The sequence below is a fragment of the Anabrus simplex genome, chromosome 1 (genome assembly GCF_040414725.1).
Source record: "Anabrus simplex isolate iqAnaSimp1 chromosome 1, ASM4041472v1, whole genome shotgun sequence".
NCBI lineage: Eukaryota > Metazoa > Arthropoda > Insecta > Orthoptera > Tettigoniidae > Anabrus > Anabrus simplex.
This window is the reverse complement of record NC_090265.1, coordinates 365,792,761-365,817,280: the sequence shown is the minus strand read 5'-3', so window position 1 is coordinate 365,817,280 and position 24,520 is coordinate 365,792,761. Positions and strand designations below refer to the sequence as shown.

At 39.8% G+C, this 24,520-nt stretch overlaps 1 protein-coding gene across 1 annotated transcript in view; it reads left to right on the top strand.

The window, feature by feature from the left end:
* Positions 1–22,088: 22,088 nt before the first annotated feature.
* The window catches only part of LOC137498914 (gustatory receptor for sugar taste 64f-like), a 90,093-nt gene continuing 87,661 nt past the window's right edge, over positions 22,089–24,520 (top strand). The window contains exon 1 of the mRNA XM_068226730.1: positions 22,089–22,219. Coding sequence (XP_068082831.1) covers positions 22,089–22,219 — 131 coding nt within the window. The remainder of the gene's footprint in view (positions 22,220–24,520) is intronic.

Genomic DNA, 24,520 nt, shown 5'->3' with positions numbered 1-24,520 from the left:
GAGATGGAGTGGCTGGTCCCCACCGCCGGCTGTCCTGCGAATGGTTATCCATGGTTTTACAGTCCCCAGCACTAAGGTGAATACCGGGACAAGTCCTTCTATAGGCCACAGACACCACCCCGCTCACCTTCTCCGAAACACAAATCACCGTCACAAATCTCCCTGGCCAGAGAGAGGGCGTTACCTTTTACGAGACCCGCCGCACATCTTCAGGGTACGGAATGAAAACTTTTATAATATGCTAGTAGTCTCTCTTCGTGTGAAAGTTGAACTTATAAACGTCGCGTGAATGGCTGCTGGCAATATAAGGAAAAACTTCAACATGTAAAGACTCCTACTGTACGTTCGATGTGACTGTTCTCCTGGTTGAGGAAAATTTTTTTAGTAGAATTTTTGCATTTGTAATAATATAAACTTAGGACAGGGCCTTCGGTTTTTCTGCTAAATTATGAAGGAAATATTGACGCCGATTAGCAGATAATAAGGCAAGTTTCTCTTCACCATTTTCACTACTCGCCAGTAAGTGCTAGGTTTTGAATAGGATATTCGAGTTACTAACCCATGGTATCCTCATCTTTTTTCCTTTTGCCGTCATTTGGTATTTTCTAAATTTACGCCTTCTTAAAGCGTTTAGGATGTTTTGAGGGTTTGGGAAAATAGAAAATAAAATAATCAACGAGGCATTCTTATTTTACATTTTATTGAAAACTATTATGTTGGAAACTGAACAGTTGTAATATTGTTGTATTTTACAGTACCTTACGTTGTGTTATCAAATATGAATAGAACAATTACATATTATGAGTGAAGATTTAAGATTTAATGTCCTGTCACTTGGAGAGTACATTGTAATTAATGAGATACTTGAGCCTGTTTTGACGCACTCAACATTTTGAAACCAGGTTCAAATGTCGATAAGTACACTCTTAAATCACAGCTTGCATTGAGCTTGTTCCGTTATTTGTTTTTAATGTAAGAATACGAAGAGAAAGCTCTCCATACTAGTTCATTATTAGTAAATGGTACCAAAATTTAAGGAATTATTTTACTTAGACGTCCATATTCGACACTGATGCTAGCCCATAAATTTCCAAGTTTTTAACATTCTACTTCAATGAAGAATCTGTTGAAATTCCAATTAATTTTTCCTTACCATGAATGGATAGCTTGGCTGTCTTGAAGTTCTCTTCCTTAAACGGGTCTGCAATCCAGTTGTCTGGAATTGGAAATCCAGCCTAAAAGAAACCACGAGGCCTTTCAAGTGTAATAAAACGTTATTTATGACCTCTTGAGATAAATACAGACTATTGTCACTTAAGAGACCGTGCAGTGTTTCAGAAGCTTCAGCTTGATTATTTTCAACGTATTTTTTCCATGGACTGAATACTGTTTGAAAAGTTAAATACTGTTACTGAGATATTTTGTAACCCTAAGTTGAGTTTATTTATATCTGGAAAATCAGCTAAATAAGCAAGTTGCTGAAGCCAATCACTGCCGTGAAACTTTGAAGCCAAATAAAAAGGATGTTCTTCAAAATTTACTTGGAGTTCATGTCTGAGCTCTAATAATCGTGTGAGGACTTTTTTCGAGACACTTTTTTCGAGTTTGTTACGTTGGCTTCGACAAAGTTTGAACTTTTACTGCTTCATTAAGAACGTCATTCATGGATATTTCTTTGGACGCAAGACTTTGTCTATGGATACAGCAATGGTTCCATACTAACTTACATGGGGAGCCACTTCCCTTATACGTCTACGAAGGCTTACGTAACAGCCAGACATTCACTTTACGCTATCAGTGCAAATACAACAATTAGCCCAACTGAAAAAATGAAATTGCGTATGGCTTTTTTGTGCCGGGAGATCCCAGGACGGGTTCGGCTCGCCAGGTGCAGATCTTTAGAGTTGACGACCTGCGCGTCGTGATGAGGATGAAATGATGATGAAGACAACACATACACCCAGCCCCCGTGACAGGGAAATTAACCAGTGATGGTTAAATTTCCCGATCCTGCCTGGAATTTAACCCGGGACCCCTGTGACCAAAGACCAGCACGCTAACCATTTAGCCATGAAGCTGGACATTAGCCCAACTAATTTCCTTTAATTAATAATCACGTTGAACACGTATTCCCCGCTCAGTTAACGCATGGCACAGTAAAATATTTTCTTCAAAATCATTACAATACCTTACATCAAAAGTAAGATTAATAGGCCAGCAACGTCTGTGCCTTCATCAACTTGAATGTCCGCCTCCATGGCTAAATGATTAGTGTGCCGGCCTTTGGACCAGGGGGTCTCTGGTTCGATTCCAGACCGGGTCGGGGATTTTAACCTTATGGATAATTCAGATGGCTCGGGGGCTGGGTATGTGCCGTCTTCATCATTAGAATTCATCATAGGTAGGGCCCCATTCTCATAGATGCGTAGCTCCCCTACATGGCGTCAACTCGAAAGACATGCACCAGGCCTCTTCGAAGGCCATACACCATTAGGCCTATTATTATTATTATTATTATTATTATTATTATTATTACTAATAATAGAAAAAGCTTAATATTTGTATTACCGTTTATTCATTGGTATCTGACATGCCTTTAGTATTACATGAAACTGTGTTATTTCAAAATGGGATTGTTGTGATTTTGCGAATAGTCCGGCCAAAAATATACTGTACAGCATCTTTCACACACGGAGCTATAAAATCTCCAGCTGTGTGTAATTTTACCGTGCTTAGTAACTAATTCTATAAGAGGCTTCAACAGCATTCTCGTTCTTTCTTAGCTGCCACTAGATATGATGGAACATGAGCATTTTTTATTGTTTTGACAGTCGATCGAAAAACTAACTAACTTCTTTTTGTACTGAGCGTATTTAGTGTTTAAATGGCACATAACTAAAGATGGTTTTATACTACCGTTACTTAAAATCTTCCCTTATAGTACACATAATGGATTGGAACTTTCCTCCTCCTCAGTAAATGAAAATCATATTTTAAATACATACATACATACATACATACATTATCATTATAGACTGTTATGCCTTTCAGCGTTCAGTCTGCAAGCCTCTGAGAATTTACTAAACGTCGCCACAATCCTCGATTTGCAACTAGTGTTGTGGCCTCATTTAGTTCTATATCTCTTATCATTAAATCGTTAGAAACAGAGTCTAACCATCGTCGTCTTGGTCTCCCTCTACTTCTCTTACCCTCCATAACAGAGTCCATTATTCTCCTAGGTAACCTATACTCCTGCATTCGCCTCACATGACCCCACCACCGAAGCCGGTTTATGCGTACAGCTTCATCCATCGAGTTCATTCCTAAATTAGCCTTTATCTCCTCATTCCGAGTTCCCTCCTGCTATTGTTCCCACCTGTTTGTACCAGCAATCATTCTTGCTACTTTCATGTCTGTTACTTCTAACTTATGAATAAGATATCCTGAGTCCCCCGAGCTTTCGCTCCCATAAAGCAAAGTTGGTCTGAAAACAGACCGATGTAAAGATAGTTTCGTCTGGGAGCTGACTTCCTTCTTACAGAATACTGCTGATCGCAACTGCGAGCTCACTGCATTAGCTTTACTACACTTTGATTCAATCTCACTTACTATATTACCATCCTGGGAAAACACACAACCTAAATACTTGAAATTATCGACCTGTTCTAGCTTTGTATCACCAATCTGATATTCAATTCTGTTGGATTTCTTACCTACTGACATCAATTTAGTCTTCGAGAGGCTAATTTTCATACCATACTCATTGCACCTATTTTCAAGTTCCAAGATGTTAGACTGCAGGCTTTCGGCACAGTCTGCTATTAAGACCAAGTCGTCAGCATAGGCCAGGCTGCTTACTACATTTCCACCTAACTGAATCCCTCCCTGCCATTTTATACCTTTCAGCATATGATCCATGTAAACTACAAACAGCAAAGGTGAAAGATTACAGCCTTGTCTAACTCCTATAAGTACCCTGAACCAAGAACTCATTCTACCATCAATTCTCACTGAAGTCCAATTGTCAACATAAATGCCTTTGATTGATTTTAATAATCCACCTTTAATTCCATAGTCCCCCAGTATAGCGAACATCTTTTCCCTCGGTACCCTGTCATATGCTTTCTCTAGATCTACGAAACATAAACACAACTGCCTATTCCTCTCGTAACATTTTTCAATTACCAGGCGCATACTGAAAATCTGATCCTGACAGCCGCTCTGTGGTCTGAAACCACACTGGTTTTCATCCAACTTCCTCTCAACGACTGATCGCACCCTCCCTTCCAAGATGCCTGTGAATACTTTGCCTGGTATACTAATCAATGAGATACCTCGATAGTTGTTGCAATCCTTCCTGTTCCCTTGCTTATAGATAGGTGCAATTACTGCTTTTGTCCAATCTGAAGGTACCTTACCAACACTCCACGCTAATTTTACTACTCTATGAAGCCATTTCATCCCTGCCTTACCACTATACTTCACCATTTCAGGTCTAATTTCATCTATTCCTGCTGCCTTATGACAATGGAATTTATTTACTATCCTTTCCACTTCCTCAAGCATAATTTCACCAACATCATTTTCCTCCTCCCCATGAGCTTGACTGTTTGCAACACCACCATGATAATTTCCTTTTACATTGAAAAGATGTTCAAAATATTCCCTCCACCTCTCCAGTGATTCCCTGGGATCTGTTATGAGTTCACCTGAATTACTCAAAACACTGTTCATTTCCTTTTTCCCTCCCTTCCTAAGATTCTTTATTACTGTCCAGAAAGGTTTCCCTGCTGCTTGACCTAGCCTTTCCAGGTTATTACCAAAATCTTCCCATGACTTCTTTTTGGATTCAACAACTATTTGTTTCGCTCTGTTTCTTTAATCTATATACAACTCCCTGTCTGCCTCGGCCCTTGTTTGGAGCCATTTCTGATAAGCCTTCTTTTTACGTTTACAGGCTGCTCTCACTTCATCATTCCACCAAGATGTTCGCCTTTTCCCATCTTTACACACAGTTGTTCCTAGGCATTCCCTTTCTGTTTCTACTACAGCATCCCTGTATGCCACCCATTCACTTTCTATATCCTGAACCTGCTTACTGTCTACTGTTCGAAACTTCTCACTAATCATATCCATGTACTTCTGTCTAATTTCCTCGTCCTGGAGATTTTCTACCCTTATTCGTTTGCAGACAGATTTCACTTTCTCTACCCTAGGCCTAGAGATACTTAGTTCACTACAGATCAGATAATGGTCTGTATCATCGAAAACTCCCCGAAAAACTCGTACATTCCTAAAAGTTTTCCTGAATTCAAAGTCTGTTAAGATATAGTCTATTATGGATCTGTTACCCCTAGCCTCCCATGTGTAGCGGTGAATAGCCTTATGCTTGAAGAATGTATTCGTCACAGCTAAACCCATACTAGCACAGAAGTCCAGCAAACGCTTCCCATTCCCATTAGCTTCCATATCTTCCCCACATTTACCAATCACCCTTTCGTATCCTTCAGTTCTATTCCCAACTCTCGCATTTAAATCGCCCATTAGCACTATTCTATCCTTGCTGTTGACCCTGACCACGATGTCACTCAGTGCTTCATGAAACTTGTCAACTTCATCCTCATCTGCACCCTTACATGGTGAATACACGGACACAATTCTTGTCCTAATTCCTCCCACTGACAAATCTACCCACATCATTCGCTCACTTACGTGCCTAACAGAAACTATGTTGCGTGCAATGGTATTCCTGATAAAGAGCACTACCCCAGACTCTGCCCTTCCCTTTCTAACACCCGTCAAGTACACTTTATAATCTCCTATCGCTTCCTCTTTATCTCCCCTTACCCGAATTTCACTTACTCCTAGCACATCCAGATGCATCCTCTTTGCTGACTCAGCAAGTTCTACCTTCTTTCTTCCATAAGCCCCATTAATATTGATAGCTTCCCATCGAATTCCATTTCGTTCCGCAAGTTGTTTCCAAGGAGTCCCTCGCCTGTCAAATGGGAGTGGGACTCCATTACTCCCATAGGTCCGAGGCTTTCTTAAAGTGTTCTGAGCTCGGTAAATTCATGAAGCAGGATGCTGCCCTACTTGCACATAGTCCAAGTGAGGATCTCTCCTCTAACGGGTTATGGACCACGGTGAATTGTGTAGTCCTAGCCGCCTGAGCACAAGGAGGGCCACGACTCAGAATATGTCCGAGATGCCCACTCCCATTCCATAGCAACTGGTATCCCGACTCTCAGGACCACTTACTAGGCCACTCAGCCGTTGCCCATGGTTCACGAAATAGGACGTGACTACAGTAACCCACAAACATGAACCATATTTTAAATACTCACTTAAATATTTCCGTTTCTTCTGATCAGATCTAGTACTTGAAATGTTAGTTTTACTACTATCGCTTACATGCGTACAACCATGTCGTGATAGGCGTCCTGGGAAACAGGTCTACTAGGTAGCCTACCAGACCTCTACAGACTGCAGGGTGATTTTTTTCGGACTTCCTGCTTTTAACCATTTATCCATAACGTATTACACTCAACAATAATGTATGGGAAAAATATAATACATAATGCCACCTTCTGTAAAATAATAGAACACATAACTATAATCTCCACACAATTCTAGAATATTCCCTTTTTCATTACGTTTGTGAAGGCTTCCAGAAAGTTCTAGAGAAAGTGAACAAAGCTAAAGTGATTTGGGATGGCAGGCAAAACAGAAATCGCTGCCTACTGAAAAATAGGTTATGACTAGAGCGCTGCACGGATGCGGATATCCGCGAAGTTAGTGTCTGGCGGATACAAAATGTACGGCAGTGCGAATTGCTGATAATTTCTAAATAATGGCATTTATTGAATTTCACTCAGGTATACTCTTCTTTTTTGCTTGTGGTTAGGCGACCCTTGACAATGGTAGTGGAGAATGGTGATACATAAAGAGCCTTGAGACCACAAAGCCGTGAATCTGAGCTAAGCCTAACTGCATTCTGCCCGCAATTAGTGGAAGGAAGGAGCAAATGTCAATACGTCAGTAGTAGTCGCGAGAGAAAATCCTTAATAAACCAGCGACTGTAGGGGTTCTGGTGCCAGGTGTCAGGCCTATTGTGTTATGTTAACAGACCTATCCATTTCAATACCTTGGATGTAATATACTGTAGTTAAATATTTAAATTATCCGCGGATAACCATTTTGCGGATGCGGATAACCATTCGCAGATGCGGGTGCGGATGAAGGAAGTGCAGAGCGGATGCGGATATTATTTTGTATATCCGCGCAGGCCTCTAGTTATGACTGGTTGGGGCAGGGCTAGGTTTAACAATGATGGCTGAACGGAGGGAGCTTGCCCGTCCACGGCTGCCGCTGAGCAAGAATAGGCGCGTAACTTGCGATGAGTAGACGATAGGTTACCGGCGGTGCGTTGTTTGTGACAAACACATAGCGTCCACCATTACTGTTATTTTTGGCGTACCTCAGGTAGGGTATTGCTGAGCTAAGGAGTCTGCCAGACGTACCATCCCAGCATTATCCTGGACAAAACCATATCAGTGGCTTTCGAACTTACCTGTCAGCCAAGACCATTGGCTACACTGGTTAATAACGTGTTGACATAACCTAGTCAGTTTCAAAGACATTAATTATCCGCCTTAAGTTAGGACTTTCTTACTTTTTAGTTATATTTTTTCTAAGTCTCTTTACATGTCTGTAATCCTGTGTATTTTGCTCCTTGCGCGGTCATGTCGTTTAATACGCATATGGCAGCGTATAGAATCGATTTAGCCTGTTGTATTAATTGATTAGTTCAGCCTCTCAGCGAGCAAACCTATGCAACGCATGCTATTTCTGAGTGGAGCGATCACGCGAAAGAATGATTTGTTATTTTGGAGTGTAGGCCAGCAATGTCACAACAGATATCGTACTATTTTCTGAAGCAACATGCAATAACATTATCATGCCCCTGCAGTAGGCCTAGTCAACACTACACAAGAAAGTTTGCACCTTGAAGGGCGCTGTTTCATTCGTTGTTATCTGAAGTAGAAATATGTGTTGCTCGCTTAAGGATACTTAAGTCATTATTAAGGCTAAGAATACGAAGAATTTAAGTAAATCTTGAGGGTTTGTGGTGGCTGAATGACGTGAGGTACGTTTATTATTACATTTATAAACTTCGAAGTAGTTTACTATTTTGTATATTTCATAGTTAACTGTGATATGTAACACAAAACGCCAACGCCAACACACGGACTGAAAGATATTAAACCTATTTGCTAGGAGAAAAATGCTCAATTATATATACTGTAACATAAAAATCCACTTACATTTCGTCTAAGTCCAGATCCATTTCTGGTGAGATCTAGTATTTACATACACATCTTCTGGTGTGGTTTAGAACAAATTGGCCTTTCTCAATCTCATTCTTGTCCTTAAAAAATATAAAAGTGACTGAGGTACGGACAATGATAGTAACACCATCCCATATTCAGTAAATTCCTATGATGAGTGATGTAACGTGCCGTTAAGAAAGTCGGTTGCTGGTGCATTTCAGTGGCATTGGTAGATTGAGTTGTAATAACACTTTTCGGCTCAGTGAGGAAGGTAATGGGATACTACCACACACCTCGTTTCCCTAGTACGCCTCTCCAGTGATGCCTAGCCTACCTATGAGGGGTGGGGGGGGGGGGCGGGGGGAGGTGTTGAGGATCACACAAGCCTTCAAGCTGAGAACTTGGCATACATTATTTTTATTCATTTTAGTAGTAGGAAGAGGAGGAAGTGCAGGAGTATAGTATTGGTAGTATGGTGACCAGGTTGTAGGAAATAAGAAGCGGCAGAGCCTTACAGTTGGAAGAGAGAGCAGAAACATCCAAGAAAGTTGAATAGGTATATTACGTCTGAGAAACTATTTCCTCTAGGTGTCTTTTCTCTCTCTCTGTTGACAATCCACAACAACAATATTTTAATTGTACAATAACGAATTATGAGGCAAACATTCGAAAGGTATGGACAAAATTATAATTTCATTTCTGTATCTTAGTAGTAGTAATAAATCTGCTCCTATACAGACATGTAGGCTATATTTCTCAGTCTGAATTATGCACGCCAATTTTTAGCACCTAAATATTTTACCGGAAAAAGGGTGACTCAGCGTCTAAGCAAGTCTGAAGTATGTTTTTGGTCGATCGCTGTCCATATTCAAAAATACCGGGCTAGTTGACCGTGCGCCTAGGGGCGTGCAGCTTTGAGCTCGCATCCGGGAGATAGTGGGTTCGAATCCCACTGTCGGCAGCCCTGAAGATGGTTTTCCGTGGTTTCCCATTTTCACACTAGGCAAATGCTGGGGCTATACCTTAATTAAGGTCACGGCCGGTTCCTTTCCATTCCTAGGCCTTTCCTGTCCCATCGTCGCCATAAGACCTATCTGTGTCGGCGTGACGTAAAGCAAATATTAAAAAATATAAATATTTACAAATTTAAAAAATATTCACACATTCCTTCTCAAATAATAGAGTGGTAAAAGAACCCTCCTTGAATAATAAATAGTTCTCCTTAGATATTCACTGATACAAACGCGTTTTATCCTGGCTTGCAACATGTTAAAAGGGCCAATGTCCCTGTTGAGTACTAAACGAACAGTTAACGTTTAATTAATTCACTGGAAACGTAAGAAATATAATTAACATGTCGCTAATTAATGATGCACAGTTGAAATAAGTGACAGTGAAATAGGATGAAAAAAACCATCACAGTTCTTCCAACAATGTATTACAAAATATAAAACAGAATTCCTCTGCGAACTGGTGGACGCCTGCTCTTGGAGCACCGTATACCAAAATCATTTGTTGACTGTCCTTTGATAGTTATTTTTCATTTTCCATTAATAAAAATGTGTTCATTTCTTTAACCCTATAATGATCATGTGAAATATTTCAACTGTCATAGAAATTATTATCAAGAGTTACAGGCCAAATTCTACTCACTATCCATTGAGACGATATAAGCATCCTTTGGCGGAAAATATTTTCACTTCACCCTTACATTTTTTTTTTTCAATCTCTTCATATGAGTCGATATTTTTTATGACAATGGTTAGGTATATTGTGCTATAAAAAAGATAATGCTTCAGAAAGTTTTTCGTCCGGATTCTTGGTTGAATGGTCAGCGTAGTTGTCTTCACTTCAGAGGGCTGCGGGTTCGATTCCCGACCGGATCGAGGTCTAGGTGTATACGTTCGTCTGAATACACATCTTCAATTTCATACAACAAATCACACTACAAACCACCGTAGAAATGAGCAATAGTAGGCTCTAAATACATCACTCTAGATGGGGTTGGAATCAGTAAATGCGTCCGATTGTAAAGAACATCACAGTACTAAATCCATATAACGTAGCGATCCCAGTCAATCGGAAAAATCGGTGCGCCAAGAGCAGGCGTCCACCAGTTCGCAGAGGAATTTTGTTTTATATTTTGTAATACATTGTAATACATTTTCCAGGGTTGTCAACATCACTTCCTTTCAGTCCTATAACATTGGCATAGATGCTTTTATCACAGTGATTTTGAGCGACAACAGAAAATAGGCTACAAAAGTAAATAATGAAAACGGTGGTAAGTTATTCTGTTATTGTCGTTTTTGTAACACATAGGCCTATGTAGATAATTAAAGGGATTTATCACAGGTTATTAAATTGTATTGCTAATATTAATTATATTAGTTCGCCGATACTTCGATTATTACTTCACAGCTTCTTGTGCGAACGTTAAATAATTAGCTTTCAGCGAATGTTTTAGTAAAGTGTACGTTTCCGAGAAAGCCATGGATCAATGTATTTTCTAAATATATTTCTGTGGCTTGGTTCTAAAAGGGCCAATGTCATTTTTTATCGAAATTGAGATATTCACTGATACAAACGCCTTTTATCCTGGCTTGCAACATGTTAAAAGGGCCAATGTCTCTGTTGAGTACTAAACGAACAGTTAACGTTTAATTAAATAATCCCTTGCCAATAATGTTATATTACCAATAAAGATGTCCGACTCGTTGGCTGAACGGTCAGCGTACTGGCCTTCGGTTCAGAGGGTCCCGGGTTCGATTCCCGGCCGGGTCGGGGATTTTAACCTTAAATCCCAATGGCACGGGGGCTGGGTGTATGTGTTGTCTTCATCATCATTTCACGCTCATCACGACGCGCAGGTCGCCTACGGGAGTCAAATAGAAAGACCTGCACCTGGCGAGTCGAACCCGTCCTGGGATATCCAGGCACTAAAAGCCATACGCCATTCCATTCCACCAATAAAGATTAGAGACCTGGCAATTTTTAAAGAATACGATAGAAAAAATTAGCGTTTAATACGGTGACTTCCACAAAGAAAGTATAAAGTTATTTAAAGTTAGTGGTTGAAAAAAATAATTGGAAAACTATAAGCAAAACTTCAAATGCTCATAGCTCAAAAACAGGTATTTTGAGATTGGCCCTTTTAGAACCAAGCCAGTGATTTATTCCCATGCTTTCTTTTTCCCTATTGTTACAAATACGTCATATCAAAAGTGAAAGGGTTCTCACTGAATTGTGTTAAATAAACAAAGAATTTCCCAGGGTTGTCAACATCACTTCCTTTCAGTCCTATAACATTGGCATAGATGCTTTTATCACAGTGATTTTGAGCGACAACAGAAAATAGGCCACAAAAGTAAATAATGAAAACGGTGATAAGTTATTCTGTTATTGAGCTATCAAGGGTTAATGCACGCTCATTCGTCTCCTTGCAGTGATGCATGTTTGATCCTTCTTGCCAAGGCAATTATGCGTATGTCTTACAGATTACACAGTCTGCCAGATAAGGAGGATCCAACACGTGATAGTGTAAAATACACTATTTGCAAACCTTTACAATGAAATTACATTATTCCATCCAATCTCACTGGTCCTCCTATTCTCAAGATAGCAAGGTAAATCGTGGCTGAGGTTGATGGTATTTGAGGGTATTTAAATGGGTAACTATGCGTTGTTGTCTCCTGACACTGTATAGAACTCCTAGAAGATCAAATTCGTAAACCCCTGCGACTCTTAAAAGTATTTAACAATTGTATGAATTTTAAACAAATAACACGAAAAAAGTACTTCTTCATATTGTGTTGTATATGTTATTAGTATCATGTTAAGCGTCCGGCTCCATGCTAAATGGTTAGCGTGCTGGCCTTTGGTCACGGGGATCCCGTGTTCGATTCCCGTCAGGGTCAGGAATTTTAACCGTCATTGGTTAGTTTCACTGGCCAGGGGCTGGGTGTCTGTGTCGTCTTCATCATCATTTCATCCTCATCACGACGCGCAGGTCGCCTAAGGGATTCAAATCAAAAGACCTGCACCTGGCGAGCCGAACTTGACCTGGGACACTCCCGGCACCAAAAGCCATAGGCCATTTCATTTCATCATATTAAGCGTTCTCTGTCACATGAGAATAGCAGACCACCATCATAAAAACCAAGAACCATGTATTGGATGCAGTACTTCGTGCGCATCTCTCTCTTTCGGCCCTTACAAAACAGCCGTTATGCTGTTTTTAGTTTCTTTCGATTTTTCGTTGCGTGCAATGTGGGAGACCCTCACCTTAGCTTTGATCACCATTTCAAGAGCTACTAGCGATTGTTAAGCGTATTGCTTCACATACATATTGCTTTGACACACTATCGTTCTTTGCTGAAAGCAAATACAGTAGAGACAATACGCGACACTCTGCGAGATATCGAGGGGCAGCAATTAGAGCTCTGTCTAGCGGAGTGACCTGAGAGTTACTGATTCTGTCATAAGAGCACGTGTATTTGTTTGTGAAGTTTTTGGCGTTATTTATGTGTTTGCATTAAGTTGACATAAGTAAATAGTAGCGTGTGTCATTCCTTTATATCTCTTCTCAATATGAGGGGAAAGATATATGCTGTGTTTGGCTGCAATGACTATGAAGTGCAGAAGGAATCGCGGTCTTTCTTCCGTTTCCCTCGTGACAAGAAACTGTAAGTTAATATTGTGTTTGCATAGATATTCTTCCAGTTACAAAGAGATTTGTACAGTACTTCCAACATATCTGAGCTGCGCGATCCATATTATAACTGGTTTAAAATATAATCGTATTTTATTGTATAATGCAGCAGTTAGCCTTCAATACTGAGGTGGTGTTGTAAGTGTGATATGTAGGTTTTGATTTAATTCAAGAAAATACATGTGCACATGAGTGTGGCTGGTTGTGTTCCAAATTACCCCATTTGGAATGCCGTAATGCGTTGTCAAGCACTGAAGGAAATATGGGTGATTTAAGAAATGTACATATTTTGTTGAAACAATATAACGATGCAAATTTGCTTTACCCTAATGTAATGGCAAGTATTGCTTATAGGGAAATTTTGAATGTTCTTGAGGGTAAATTTTCTTTCTGTTAGCAGGCTTCAAGTTAAAAGGGAAATTGTCAAGTTCTTAAATATAAATTCATTGAATCATGTGTGTAAGGAATATGCCGATATTTTTATTGACAAGTGTCTTAATTTGATGATACAATGTTTTTAAATGAGAAAAAAGACAAATCTAGCCGTGAAAGTTCAGGTAGGAATACGAAAGCTAAAAAAGTAACGCATAAATGAAAGATAAAGTCCTTTCACAGCAGTCCATTTCACATCTTGGTTATATGTCTAATTTAAGTCTTTAAATAATAACCTGTTAAATAAATTTTCATGTAATCATCCAGAATTGCTTTAGCAACTTTGAAGTTAATATCTTAGTAAGACTTTCTTTCTAGACGTAATTTATTTATCCATTTCTGTATATGCATTTCCATGGATATTTGAATTTAGCGCTAATTTTCAGGTCACGCCACTAGAAGAGCCACCAGTGGCGGTTTCTGGTATAGCGCAATGGAGCAATGAACCTCCAGTTTATATCAAATTTTATTTAACTACTTAATATTCATAACTCCCTTGTCAATCTCGAAGCTCTTGCTTAGCCCATCTATCCGTAATATACTCGTACTGGCTTTCAATTCATGTGAACTGCGCACGTTCCGTGGCTGGATACTTGTCTGGAATGAACCCCCTTCGAAGGCGCTCTCTCCGTCCGTACCTGGGCGAAGGGTGTGGCGAGGTGCGGGGGGACATCGGCCGGCACGTAGACAAGGCCAGGATATCGCAGAAACAGATATCCATGGTTTACGCATGCGCAATAGACCACTCTCTCTAGTCGTGTTGTCGGGGGTGTTGGGGCAAGGTAGACTGACCTTGTGTTGGGGTATGTGCCTGCCATCTGTTGCCCTTACAGGAATTCAACTACGTAGCAGAAAATAGTGCACATAATTAGCGCTAGTGTTGAAGAGCATCATTACTGCCAGCAGTCACATTAACCTGCCAAATTCCAATTGATTTATTTTCCCAAATTTTGCCTTCTTTGGAATAATGACTTTTTGGAGAGAAAATTAACTTAAAAGTCACCGAGGCAAAGAGTAGCGGGAATGTAATACCAAAGAAAACGCTAATTGCCTAGCCACAGGAGTTTTTAAAATTAAGTTACCAACATTGCGAACATACATCCCTAAAGTTTACTCTGTTTTTCAAGTGTGATGCTAGTGTTTACAACAGTTTGCAATAGTTATCATAATTCGTAATATTATTGTACGCTGTGCAAGCGTGTGAGTGTTTTTCTGCACTGTTGTGCCGTTCAGAAACTTAATTTTTAGGACATAAACAAGTTACAATATTTTCTCCGTGTGTGTATTTTTGTGCACTGTAGTTGCGTCCATAATTTTTGTTCCCGGGAAAGGTAAGGAGCTACATAATGAGTTTGAACAGTGATATGATACTTAAGAAGACAACCTTTCCTTCTCTCTCTCTCTCTCTCTCTCTCTCTCTCTCTCTCTCTCTTGAGCGTAAACTTAAGATTAAGATTAAGGATGCCGGACACCCAATGCCTGATCTTGATATAACGAGGCATCCTAAAGTAAAAGTAATGAAATCGTGCGTAAATTCAGATTGGATTTATACCGTATGAAATAATCGAGTGGATCTGTGGGTGCGAAATTACTAACATGTTGATTTGTTTTCCTTTTTTTATGGTTCATGAGTGATGAAAGCGAAGGGACTTGGACCAAAGTCGGAGTGGTAGATATAGGATATCTGTCCAAAAAATAATACAGTAATAATAAAGAAACACAGAAGTTCTAAATCTCATAGGCTTGCTCAGTTACAATTCGATCTCCTGGGAAGACACGATAACCGTCAGTAATTTGACTGTGCTTACAGGCAGTCTGTGGAAAGAGACAACGACCAAGTACGAAAAATTCGTTATGTGCTGTGTAAAGTTCTGTGGCGCGCTTGAGATGGCATTGCGTGGACATGACGAAACAAGTGAATCATCGAATCCTGGCGTATTTCGAGGCCTCGTCAATTTTAATTCTGAAATTGACGTTGCATTAAGAGACCATCTGTCCAAAGCTACTGTTTTCAAAGGCACCTCGAAAGACATTCAGAATGATTTGCTTTCGTGCATGTATGAAATCTGTCGTGAGAAAAAAAAATCACCACAGCGCACTTCATTTCGATAATCGCAGATGAGACCACCGATATATCAACTACCGCAAAATTTGTTATCATTCTTCCCAACGGTAAGCCAGTTGAAAGATTCTGGGGTTTCCTCTACCCTCTAGTCATGATGCTAAGACAATAACAGAGTGTTTAAAATTTTCTTTGAGCGAAGTTGTGGATAATAGAGATAAGTTGATTTCACAAGGTTACGATGGAGCAAATGTAATGAGTAGTCACCATTCAGGGTGCAAGTTCTCATCAGGGAAGATTTTAGTCATGCACATTATGTGCACCGTTATGCCCATTCTCAGAACTTAGTCATGGCACAGGTGACAGGGGGGGGGGGAGAGGAGATATTGAGGGGGGGATATTTCCTTCTGTTGAACCCCCAGTGATGAAAGTCACGCGCCGCCACTGAGAGCCACGAGCGAATTGTCTCCCATTTTAACAAGGCTAAATCCGAAAGTGTCGCGTATTGTCTCTACTATATTTGCTTAAAGTTCCGCTGTGATTCTCGTTGACAACTCCGCCATTGTGAGATTAAATTCAGGGATCACCCTTCGAAGAAAGGTTTGAGTAAAGTTATACAGGGCACGATAAGTGCCTATAACTGCTTTGAATGACGTCATTTACATGGTGTTGTACCGGTGATTCGATGAGAAAAGAAAAGTCCTCCGACTTTCAACGCAGCCTTATGGTCTCACATTTGAAATGATTCGGGTGACTCTTCCATCTAGACCTACATGTTACGTAGTATCTCCAGAAACTTCTCACGTTGTACCTCGTCGAAGGCCTTTTTCACAATCTATGGAAAAAGGTATACATTCTTATTGATGTCGATGGAACGGTGCACAAGGACTTGCATGCATGATAAAGCATCTCTTATTCCAAGTTTACTTCTGAAACCAAATAGTGTTTCTGAGACCCTCTCTTCGCACTTCCGATAGATAAGGGCATAAATAATCTTCAGGAACAGTTTCAGGACATGACTCATAAGACTAATAGTACGATGATCTTCACATCACTCAGCATTGAACTTTTTTTTTTTTTTTGTAAGGTGATGAAGGTAAAGCCAATCTTGATGGATCTGTCCAGTTTAATAGACCAAGATGAACAAGTGTGTTAGGACTTCTAGCACTTGATAGTCTGAGTCTTTTAATAATTCCACATGAACATCTTCTGGATCTACTGCTTTCCTACACCTCGTCTGTTGTATGACTTTTACCGAGTTCGATAGCTGCAGTCGCTTAAGTGCGGCCAGTATCCAGTATTCGGGAGATAGTAGGTTCGAACCCCACTGTCGGCAGCCCTGAAAATGGTTTTCCGTGGTTTCCCATTTTCACACCAGGCAAATGCTGGGGCTGTACCTTAATTAAGGCCACGGCCGCTTCCTTCCCACTCCTAGCCCTTTCCTGTCCCAACGTCGCCGTAAGACCTATCTGTGTCGGTGCGACGTAAAACAACTAGCAGAGAGAGAGTTGTATGACTTTCAGCACCTCTTCTTTTAAGATGTCTGGTCCTTTTCACCTTTGACAGTGAGGAGATCCGTCAGTTTTAAAGAGCTTTTCAACATATAGGGTCCTTCAAAAAGCACGCCCGTTTTGAATAGCGCAGTTTATTTTGTTTCTCGGTTTTCGACATTGTTGCGTATCGTTTCGGTATCCGTAGACATTCAGATTGTTGCTTGAGTTCGAATTTATTGTATTTCTTCACTGTGTGTCCAACCATTGAACAACGTGTGCTAATTGTGAAAACGTTTCATTATAACGCAGAGAGTTATACAGCTCTTGCAGACGTCTTCACGCAATTCTAGGACGAAATGAAACATCGAATTAATCAACAGTTTGTAAAACTTATGGTAAGTTTAATGAAACGGTTCAACAGTGAACATTAAACATTCTGGACGCCCCTGCTCTGGCCGATCTGAGCAAATCATTGAAGTGGTTCGTGCCAGTGTGGCTGTTATTCCAATCAAGTCAGTCCATCGCCGTTCCCAGGAACTGGGTAATACAACGAATTCTCCGGTATGATTTCCATTATCACCCTTACAAAATTCAGCTAACGCAGGAGCTGAAAGTGACCGATCACGAGAAGAGGAGAAATTTTGTTAACACATTTCTGAGGACGGCGGCTTTGCGATGAATATCATCTTTAGTGACGACGTCCACTTCCATTTAAACGAATTTGTGAATAAAAAGAACTGCCGTATCTGTGGGTCAGGAAATCCTTTCATGGTTCGCGAATAGGAAATTCATTCACAGCGAGTGACGGTTTGGTGTGGCTTTTGAGCGGTTGGCATTATCGGCTCTTAATGTTTTGAAGATGAGGCAGGATAAGCTGTGACAATTAATGGAAACCGATACCTTGCGATGATGAAACAAGCAAGCGGTTTCCTGATCGCCTCGTCTCGCGTAATGGTGACCAACAATGGCCACCAAGGTCATGTGACTTAACCCCTTTGTGACTTTTCCTCTTGGTTTATCTGAACCATGTGTGTATGTCAATAAACCCCGAAACAGTCGCGAGTTAAAGAAGGAAATTGGATGAGTTGTTGGCGAAATCCAAATGGAATGTTTTCGGGCAGTCATAGCGAATTTCACGGACAGAGTTCTTGAATGCCAGCGAAATAGAGAAAGTTATATGCCCAACGTCATTTTCCATACATGAGATTGGAACGTTTGATGAGCACGTTTGTGTATTTTGTTCATGTGTGTTGGATTTTTCATAATCTGATAAATCAAACCTGGCGTGCTTTCTGAAGGATCCTATATGAATTCCGAAGATTCAACTTGTCTAAGATGTTGAGAGTGACGTTGTTTTTATTGTTGTTGTTGTTGTTGTTGTTGTTGTTCTTATCCATCAGCACTGTGCCCTATCTTCAAAATATTCCCGAACGTCATTTTATGAACGTTAAAGATGCCATATTTTTGTTTAAATTCTTCAAGTTCTTAGCAATGATTATTAAGCCACTTTTCTTTTGCTGTGTGAATTTTGCGGTGAATTTCCTTGTGAACTTTTTGTTAATTCTGTGAATCCCTGTTTGTGGAACCTCTTCTTACCTCCATGAGGTCAATATCGCCTCTGCCATTCACTTCCGTTTCTTTTGTCTACTTTCATTTTGCAGATTATCTTTTGTTAATTTGCATATCACATTCTTCATTTCAGTCTAGTGTTTCTCAGCATCTGTCACCCCATTAAGTGTCTGAAAGCCATGCCTTAAACTTAGCTAATTTTACACTTTATTTCGAAAATTTTTAGCTTCTCGAGATCATGTTTCGTGTCGATTTTTTAAAAACGTTGCTTCAAGCGTATCTTTAAATTTACTACACAGGATTGTAATCAGGAACAATATTAGCATCTGGATTCGTTTTTAAAGAATTAATACAATTCCTGGACTTCTTGTTAATAAGTATGAAATCGATTTGATTACGGACTGTATTATTTGAACCATCTTGGGGAGACTTCCATGTATACAGTCTTCTCGGTGGTAACTGAAAGAAGGTATTAGTGACGACAAATTCTTCTTCCCGACATAACTACACCAGACGGTCATCTCTTGAAATTCCTATGTCCAGACCGAAATCATCTACCACATCACCACATCTGCCTTGACTATTTGTTTGCATTATTCTGTAAAAGGCCTCCTGAAAATGAAAATCCGCAGCGAGACAAAATTCCAGCACCTCGATCAACTGATTAAAAAGCATTTGATCAGTTAATATGATTTAAAAATCCAAAGGTTATTCGATTCGATTCCACATCACTGATTTCTATTTCTTGTCACTTTTAATTACTCTGTTAATAGGGTGATAGCCCCTCATGGGGATTTCTGTAAGTACATTGGTGTTAACGTAATGAAATCTTCATTGGTCTAGTCACATTAACGAGATCGTAAATAAAGTTTGCAGATGTCTTCATATGGTTATGAGGGTATTTAGTGGTAGTAGAAGAAATGAAAATGTAAGAGCGTATTGGTCTCTGGTAAGACTCAAATTAGAGTATGATTCCAGTGTATAGGAGCCACACCAGGATTACCTGATATGTGAACTGGAAAAGATCAAAAAAAAGCAGCACGACTTGATTTCCAACAAAATAATAGAGTTACGAAAGTGTCAAAAACTTTGGGCTGAGAAGATTTGGGAGTAAGGAGACAACCCTAAATTCAGATCAATGAGGATTTATTTATTTATTTATTTATTTATTTATTTATTTATTTATTTATTTATTTATTTATTTATTTATTTATTTACTTATTTATTTATTGTATGCCTGATGCTCACAAACAAGAAAGCATAATAGCTCTCTCTCTCATAAAAATGAAAACTACTAACGTTATCTACTCAGAAAACCTTGTATAATGATTAATGACCCTAGGAGTCACTTCACATTGTTGTAACTCACAGAATAGATAGACTAAAGGATGGCAACAGATGATGGAATCTTTCAATTTATCACATTTTGTGGCATAGTTTCCTCTCTCACTGGGTGTCTCATTTTCAGTAGAAATAATAATAATAATAATAATAATAATAATAATAATAATAATAATAATAATAATAATAATAATAATAATAATAATAATCAATGAATTCTGTATTAGTTTTGGATTTACTGTATATGCACACGTACACATACAGGAAAGCTATTAACTCCTTGAAATTTGGTGCACTTTTCCTATGAGAAATTATAACTTTCATAGCCGTGTTATTGCGCAGATAATAGATGATTACTAACGGCTGTGAGGGTACTCGGCATTGGCATGTAGTCTCCTCTGCTAATGTTTTAAATGCAAACGCGAATACACACGATACAACAAAAAGCTTCTACGACCTTGCGGCAAAAAACATCAGAGGTTAACGCTAAAATATTTATTAAAGATAAGTTTAGATAGAAGTCTCTTTCAAGTATCGGAGTTCTTACCCTAATTCTGGGTCCAAATAGTAATAAGATAGGAATGAGCACCTGCGATAAATAAAATAAAATAAAGGCTACAATTTACAGCTGCAATGAAGTGTTTTTGTTTTGTTTTCTTACAGTCTGCTTTACGTCACACCGACACAGATAGGTCCCATGGCGACAATGGGATAGGAAAGGACTAAGAGTGGGAAAGAAGCGAACGTGGCATTAATTTCTTTTTTGCTAGGGGCTTTACGTCGCACCGACACAGATAGGTCTTATGGCGACGATAGGATAGGAAAGGCTTAGGAGTTGGAAGGAAGCTGCCGTGGCCTTAATTAAGGTACAGCCCCAGCATTTGCCTGGTGTGAAAATGGGAAACCACGGAAAACCATTTTCAGGGCTGCGAATAGTGGGATTCGAACCTACTATCTCCCGGATGCAAGCTCACAGCCGCGCGCCTCTACGCGCACGGCCAACTCGCGTGGCATTAATTAAGGTACAGCTCCAGCGTGTGCCTGGTGTGAAAATGGGAAGCCACGAAAAAAACATCTTCAGGGCTGCCAACAGTGGGGTTCGAACCCACTATCTCCCGAAAGCTATTGCTATTTGCTTTACGTCGCACAGACACAGATATGTCTTACGGCGACGATGGGATAGGAAGGGCCTAGGAATTGGAAGGAAGCGGCCGTGGCCTTAATTAAGGGACAGCCCCGGCATTTGCCTGGTGTGAAAATGTGAAACCACGGAAAACCATCTTCAGGGCTGTCGACAGTGGGGCTCGAACCCACTATCTCCCAATGACTGGATACTGGCGACTGCAACTATCGAGCTTGGTACTCCCGAAAGCAAGCTGCAATGAAGTTGCAACAAGTCCTTAAAGTAGATAGATGTATAATTCACATACAAACAAGGATAAATTATATACTGTATGTTTAAGACAGGCTGTAAAGTGTGCTTGGTTCATCCTCAAGGACGTGGATTGGATTCTCCGTTAGAAAGTCGAAATATTTAGAAAATGCATGTCCACTTCTAAGGATTCATTGAGATTCACTGATCCAACACCAAAATGGGAGCAAAGACGGTCGGGTAAAGAGGTAACACTATCTACCACAAAGCGCCAAATTTACAAATAGTGCAATCCTTTACCGAACACTCTTTCAAGGGTCTTCATGGTCTGTGGGCTGATGTTCTTTCTTTGGCTTTAGAATTAGAATACGAGTATATCTTAATTGGAGGAAGTCATTTATATCAAACGCACTTATTTATACGATGCCCTTCCAAGAATATTGATCTCTTCCCGTGTCGATCAAAGCACCCTTTTGTTCTTGAGGGAGTTATACATACAGGTGAAAAGAAATTCAGTAATTTTTAAGCAACATTTATTCCCACAACTGTGCTTGTAAAACTGAATCTGAATACCAGTACTACCGTACAATATACTGAGTTACGGTATAATCTATTTAAGTGTAAATTTTAAACCGAAGGTCTTTCAGAGGGAATTCGTCGTTTTCATTTCCTTGTTGCATTTTCAGATGACGGACAACACGGTTTTCACACCTACTCCCCATATTATACGTAGTGAACTGTTCTAATTACAGTGTCCGTTCCACTCTTCCTCTAAATGGAAGATATTCTGCAGCTACAGCAACGTCGAGCAAGGTTCCGGTTGAGAACACAGCCCGTATGGTTAGTGGGCGATAAAGATTCTGTAGAGATCGCCAGACCTTCGACGGACAGCGTCGAAGAAAACAGGTAAGACATTTCATAACAACTGTCCAATGTCATTATTGCCACTTTTAGAGTCAAAACAACCGGATTATCAACCCTTCGAATAATATATTGAATGATGAAAGAGAAAGACGATGAATGGCACGAAAATTAGTGATACCTTAGACTTCGGGAATACTGTATACTGAATACCTAGCGCGGTTGACCAACATGTTCCAAGCCTCATATGGGAAACTTAGTAACATCAGGATAGGGAACAACTGAAGCTTACCAACAGGATGGTGATGATGATGGTAAAATATTACTACTACTATTAATGATAATAATAATAATAATAATAATAATAATAATAATAATAATAATAATAATAATAATAATAGTAGTAGTAGTACCGCGAGGGTACACCAGTTCCCCAGTCACGAGAATGAACAAGATGCAGATCCTCGATCAGGTCAGGAATCGAAGCAGAAACCCTTTGAACTGAAGGCCTCGGCGCTTATCATTCAGCCATGGAGTCGGACACAAAAGGAGATACCGGTACTACTGATTATTTTCATTCAGCCTTATTGTATCATTTAGCAACATGTTATACACCGCCGGTGGCCCGTGTTACAAACATTGTATATTATTTACAAAACTGATTAGGAACACACAGAGACTTGTGTGTATTGTACTAGTCTCACGAATAATTGCCAACATACAATAGAAGATCTGCCATTATTTGTTCAGCATAACAAATTAGTGAAGGATTGCATCTGGAACTCTGGATATTATTTGGCTCAATATCACTTTTGATTACGGGCTCTATTAGTGTGCTCTAGCTTGTAGGTTCGAAACGTGGCACAGTCAGTTGGTATTTAGAATATTTGAGACGTGAGAGCTGTGCATCAGCAGAATTGTAGTTACTTTAATGGCCCCTGTCTCTCGTTAAGCAAGCTTACAGTAGGACCAATCTGAATTCCACAAAATCGAACAAAAGCAACAGAACGTGAAAAAGAAACGGAGGAGTATCGCAATACTGGGCGAGAGGATTGTCTGTGAACGTGCGCACGGAGGAACTTTGGTGGAAGAATAGTTTCATCTTTATTAGAGCAAATAAATAGTGTTTTATTAGACAGTACTGTCGCGAGTTTACACTCTTGTTACTGGCCAGTTGGGAATATTCTGTTCCTTATATTCGAATCATCCAAATTCGCATTCGATTACAGGGCAAAAGAATTACAATGCACTTCAATTATTTGTAAGCATTTTGCTCTAATTTCTACTTTCTTAACAACAGGTATCAATTCAGCCCTATTTGAAGCATAGATACTTCTATCTCTGAGTTACACCGATTGTTTTATTGTTATCATTGCTTGGAGCAATGGGATAAAGAATAATGTTGTTGACCTTCTTGCTACTGTTATGGTTTTCGGAGACGGCCAGGTAACATAAATTTGTCCCGAAGTCCGTAGGAAGTTTATTTTCGTGCCATAAATCTGTAGAAACGATGTTGATGTATCTGATCACTTTCAAATACCAGACTGAGCTGGAATCGAACCCGCCAATTTGGCTTTACCATCTAAGCCACTTAGCCGTGCTCATATATGCGACGTGCTTAAGGTTGTCTGATAGGGTTGATAAACGAGATGTCTCAACTTTAAAATAAGAGCTTGAAAAACGGCCTTCTTTTACATTTGAAATTTATCATACTCTTTATTAAATACACTGACGTAAAATGAAATCCCAACGCCAAGAAGACATTAGTTTAGAGCAGCGACATCCAGTCATTGCGTTCCGAGAGCGCGCCCACGCTCGGGGAGCACTGGGCAATCAGACTAGCGCTCCTTCCACTACCACCACTACGCTGTGGCAGCGAGGAGACCTGGGACAGACGGACGATGTTCGGACCGCGCTGATAAGATACGTACGTACAGCCGTGCGGCCGACGGCTTATGTGGGTTTGTTGACATCATATTGATAGGGCTGTTTTGCCACCACAAATATACCGCATATATAAATCGAAAGGTACTCCGATTATGGGATATGCAGGAAACGAAATAAAGTGTTAAGTAGAGAATAATGTGATTTATTCAAATCTGAAATTAGAATATATCTGAGAGGAAAATTCAACAAAATTTTACAAATATGAACAGATAGTACAGACCTTGAGTGACTTTTGCTCAGTCGTTTTTACGAGCTTTTAGTGTTGGAGCAAATAATCTTCTCCAAACTGGGTACAATATTTCTGGACACAGCTATTCTTAAACAATTGTGAAAGTTTCTATCGCTCATCGTTGCACGATGTTACTTTTGGTAAGCTTATGAACCGAAAAGAAACGCTCA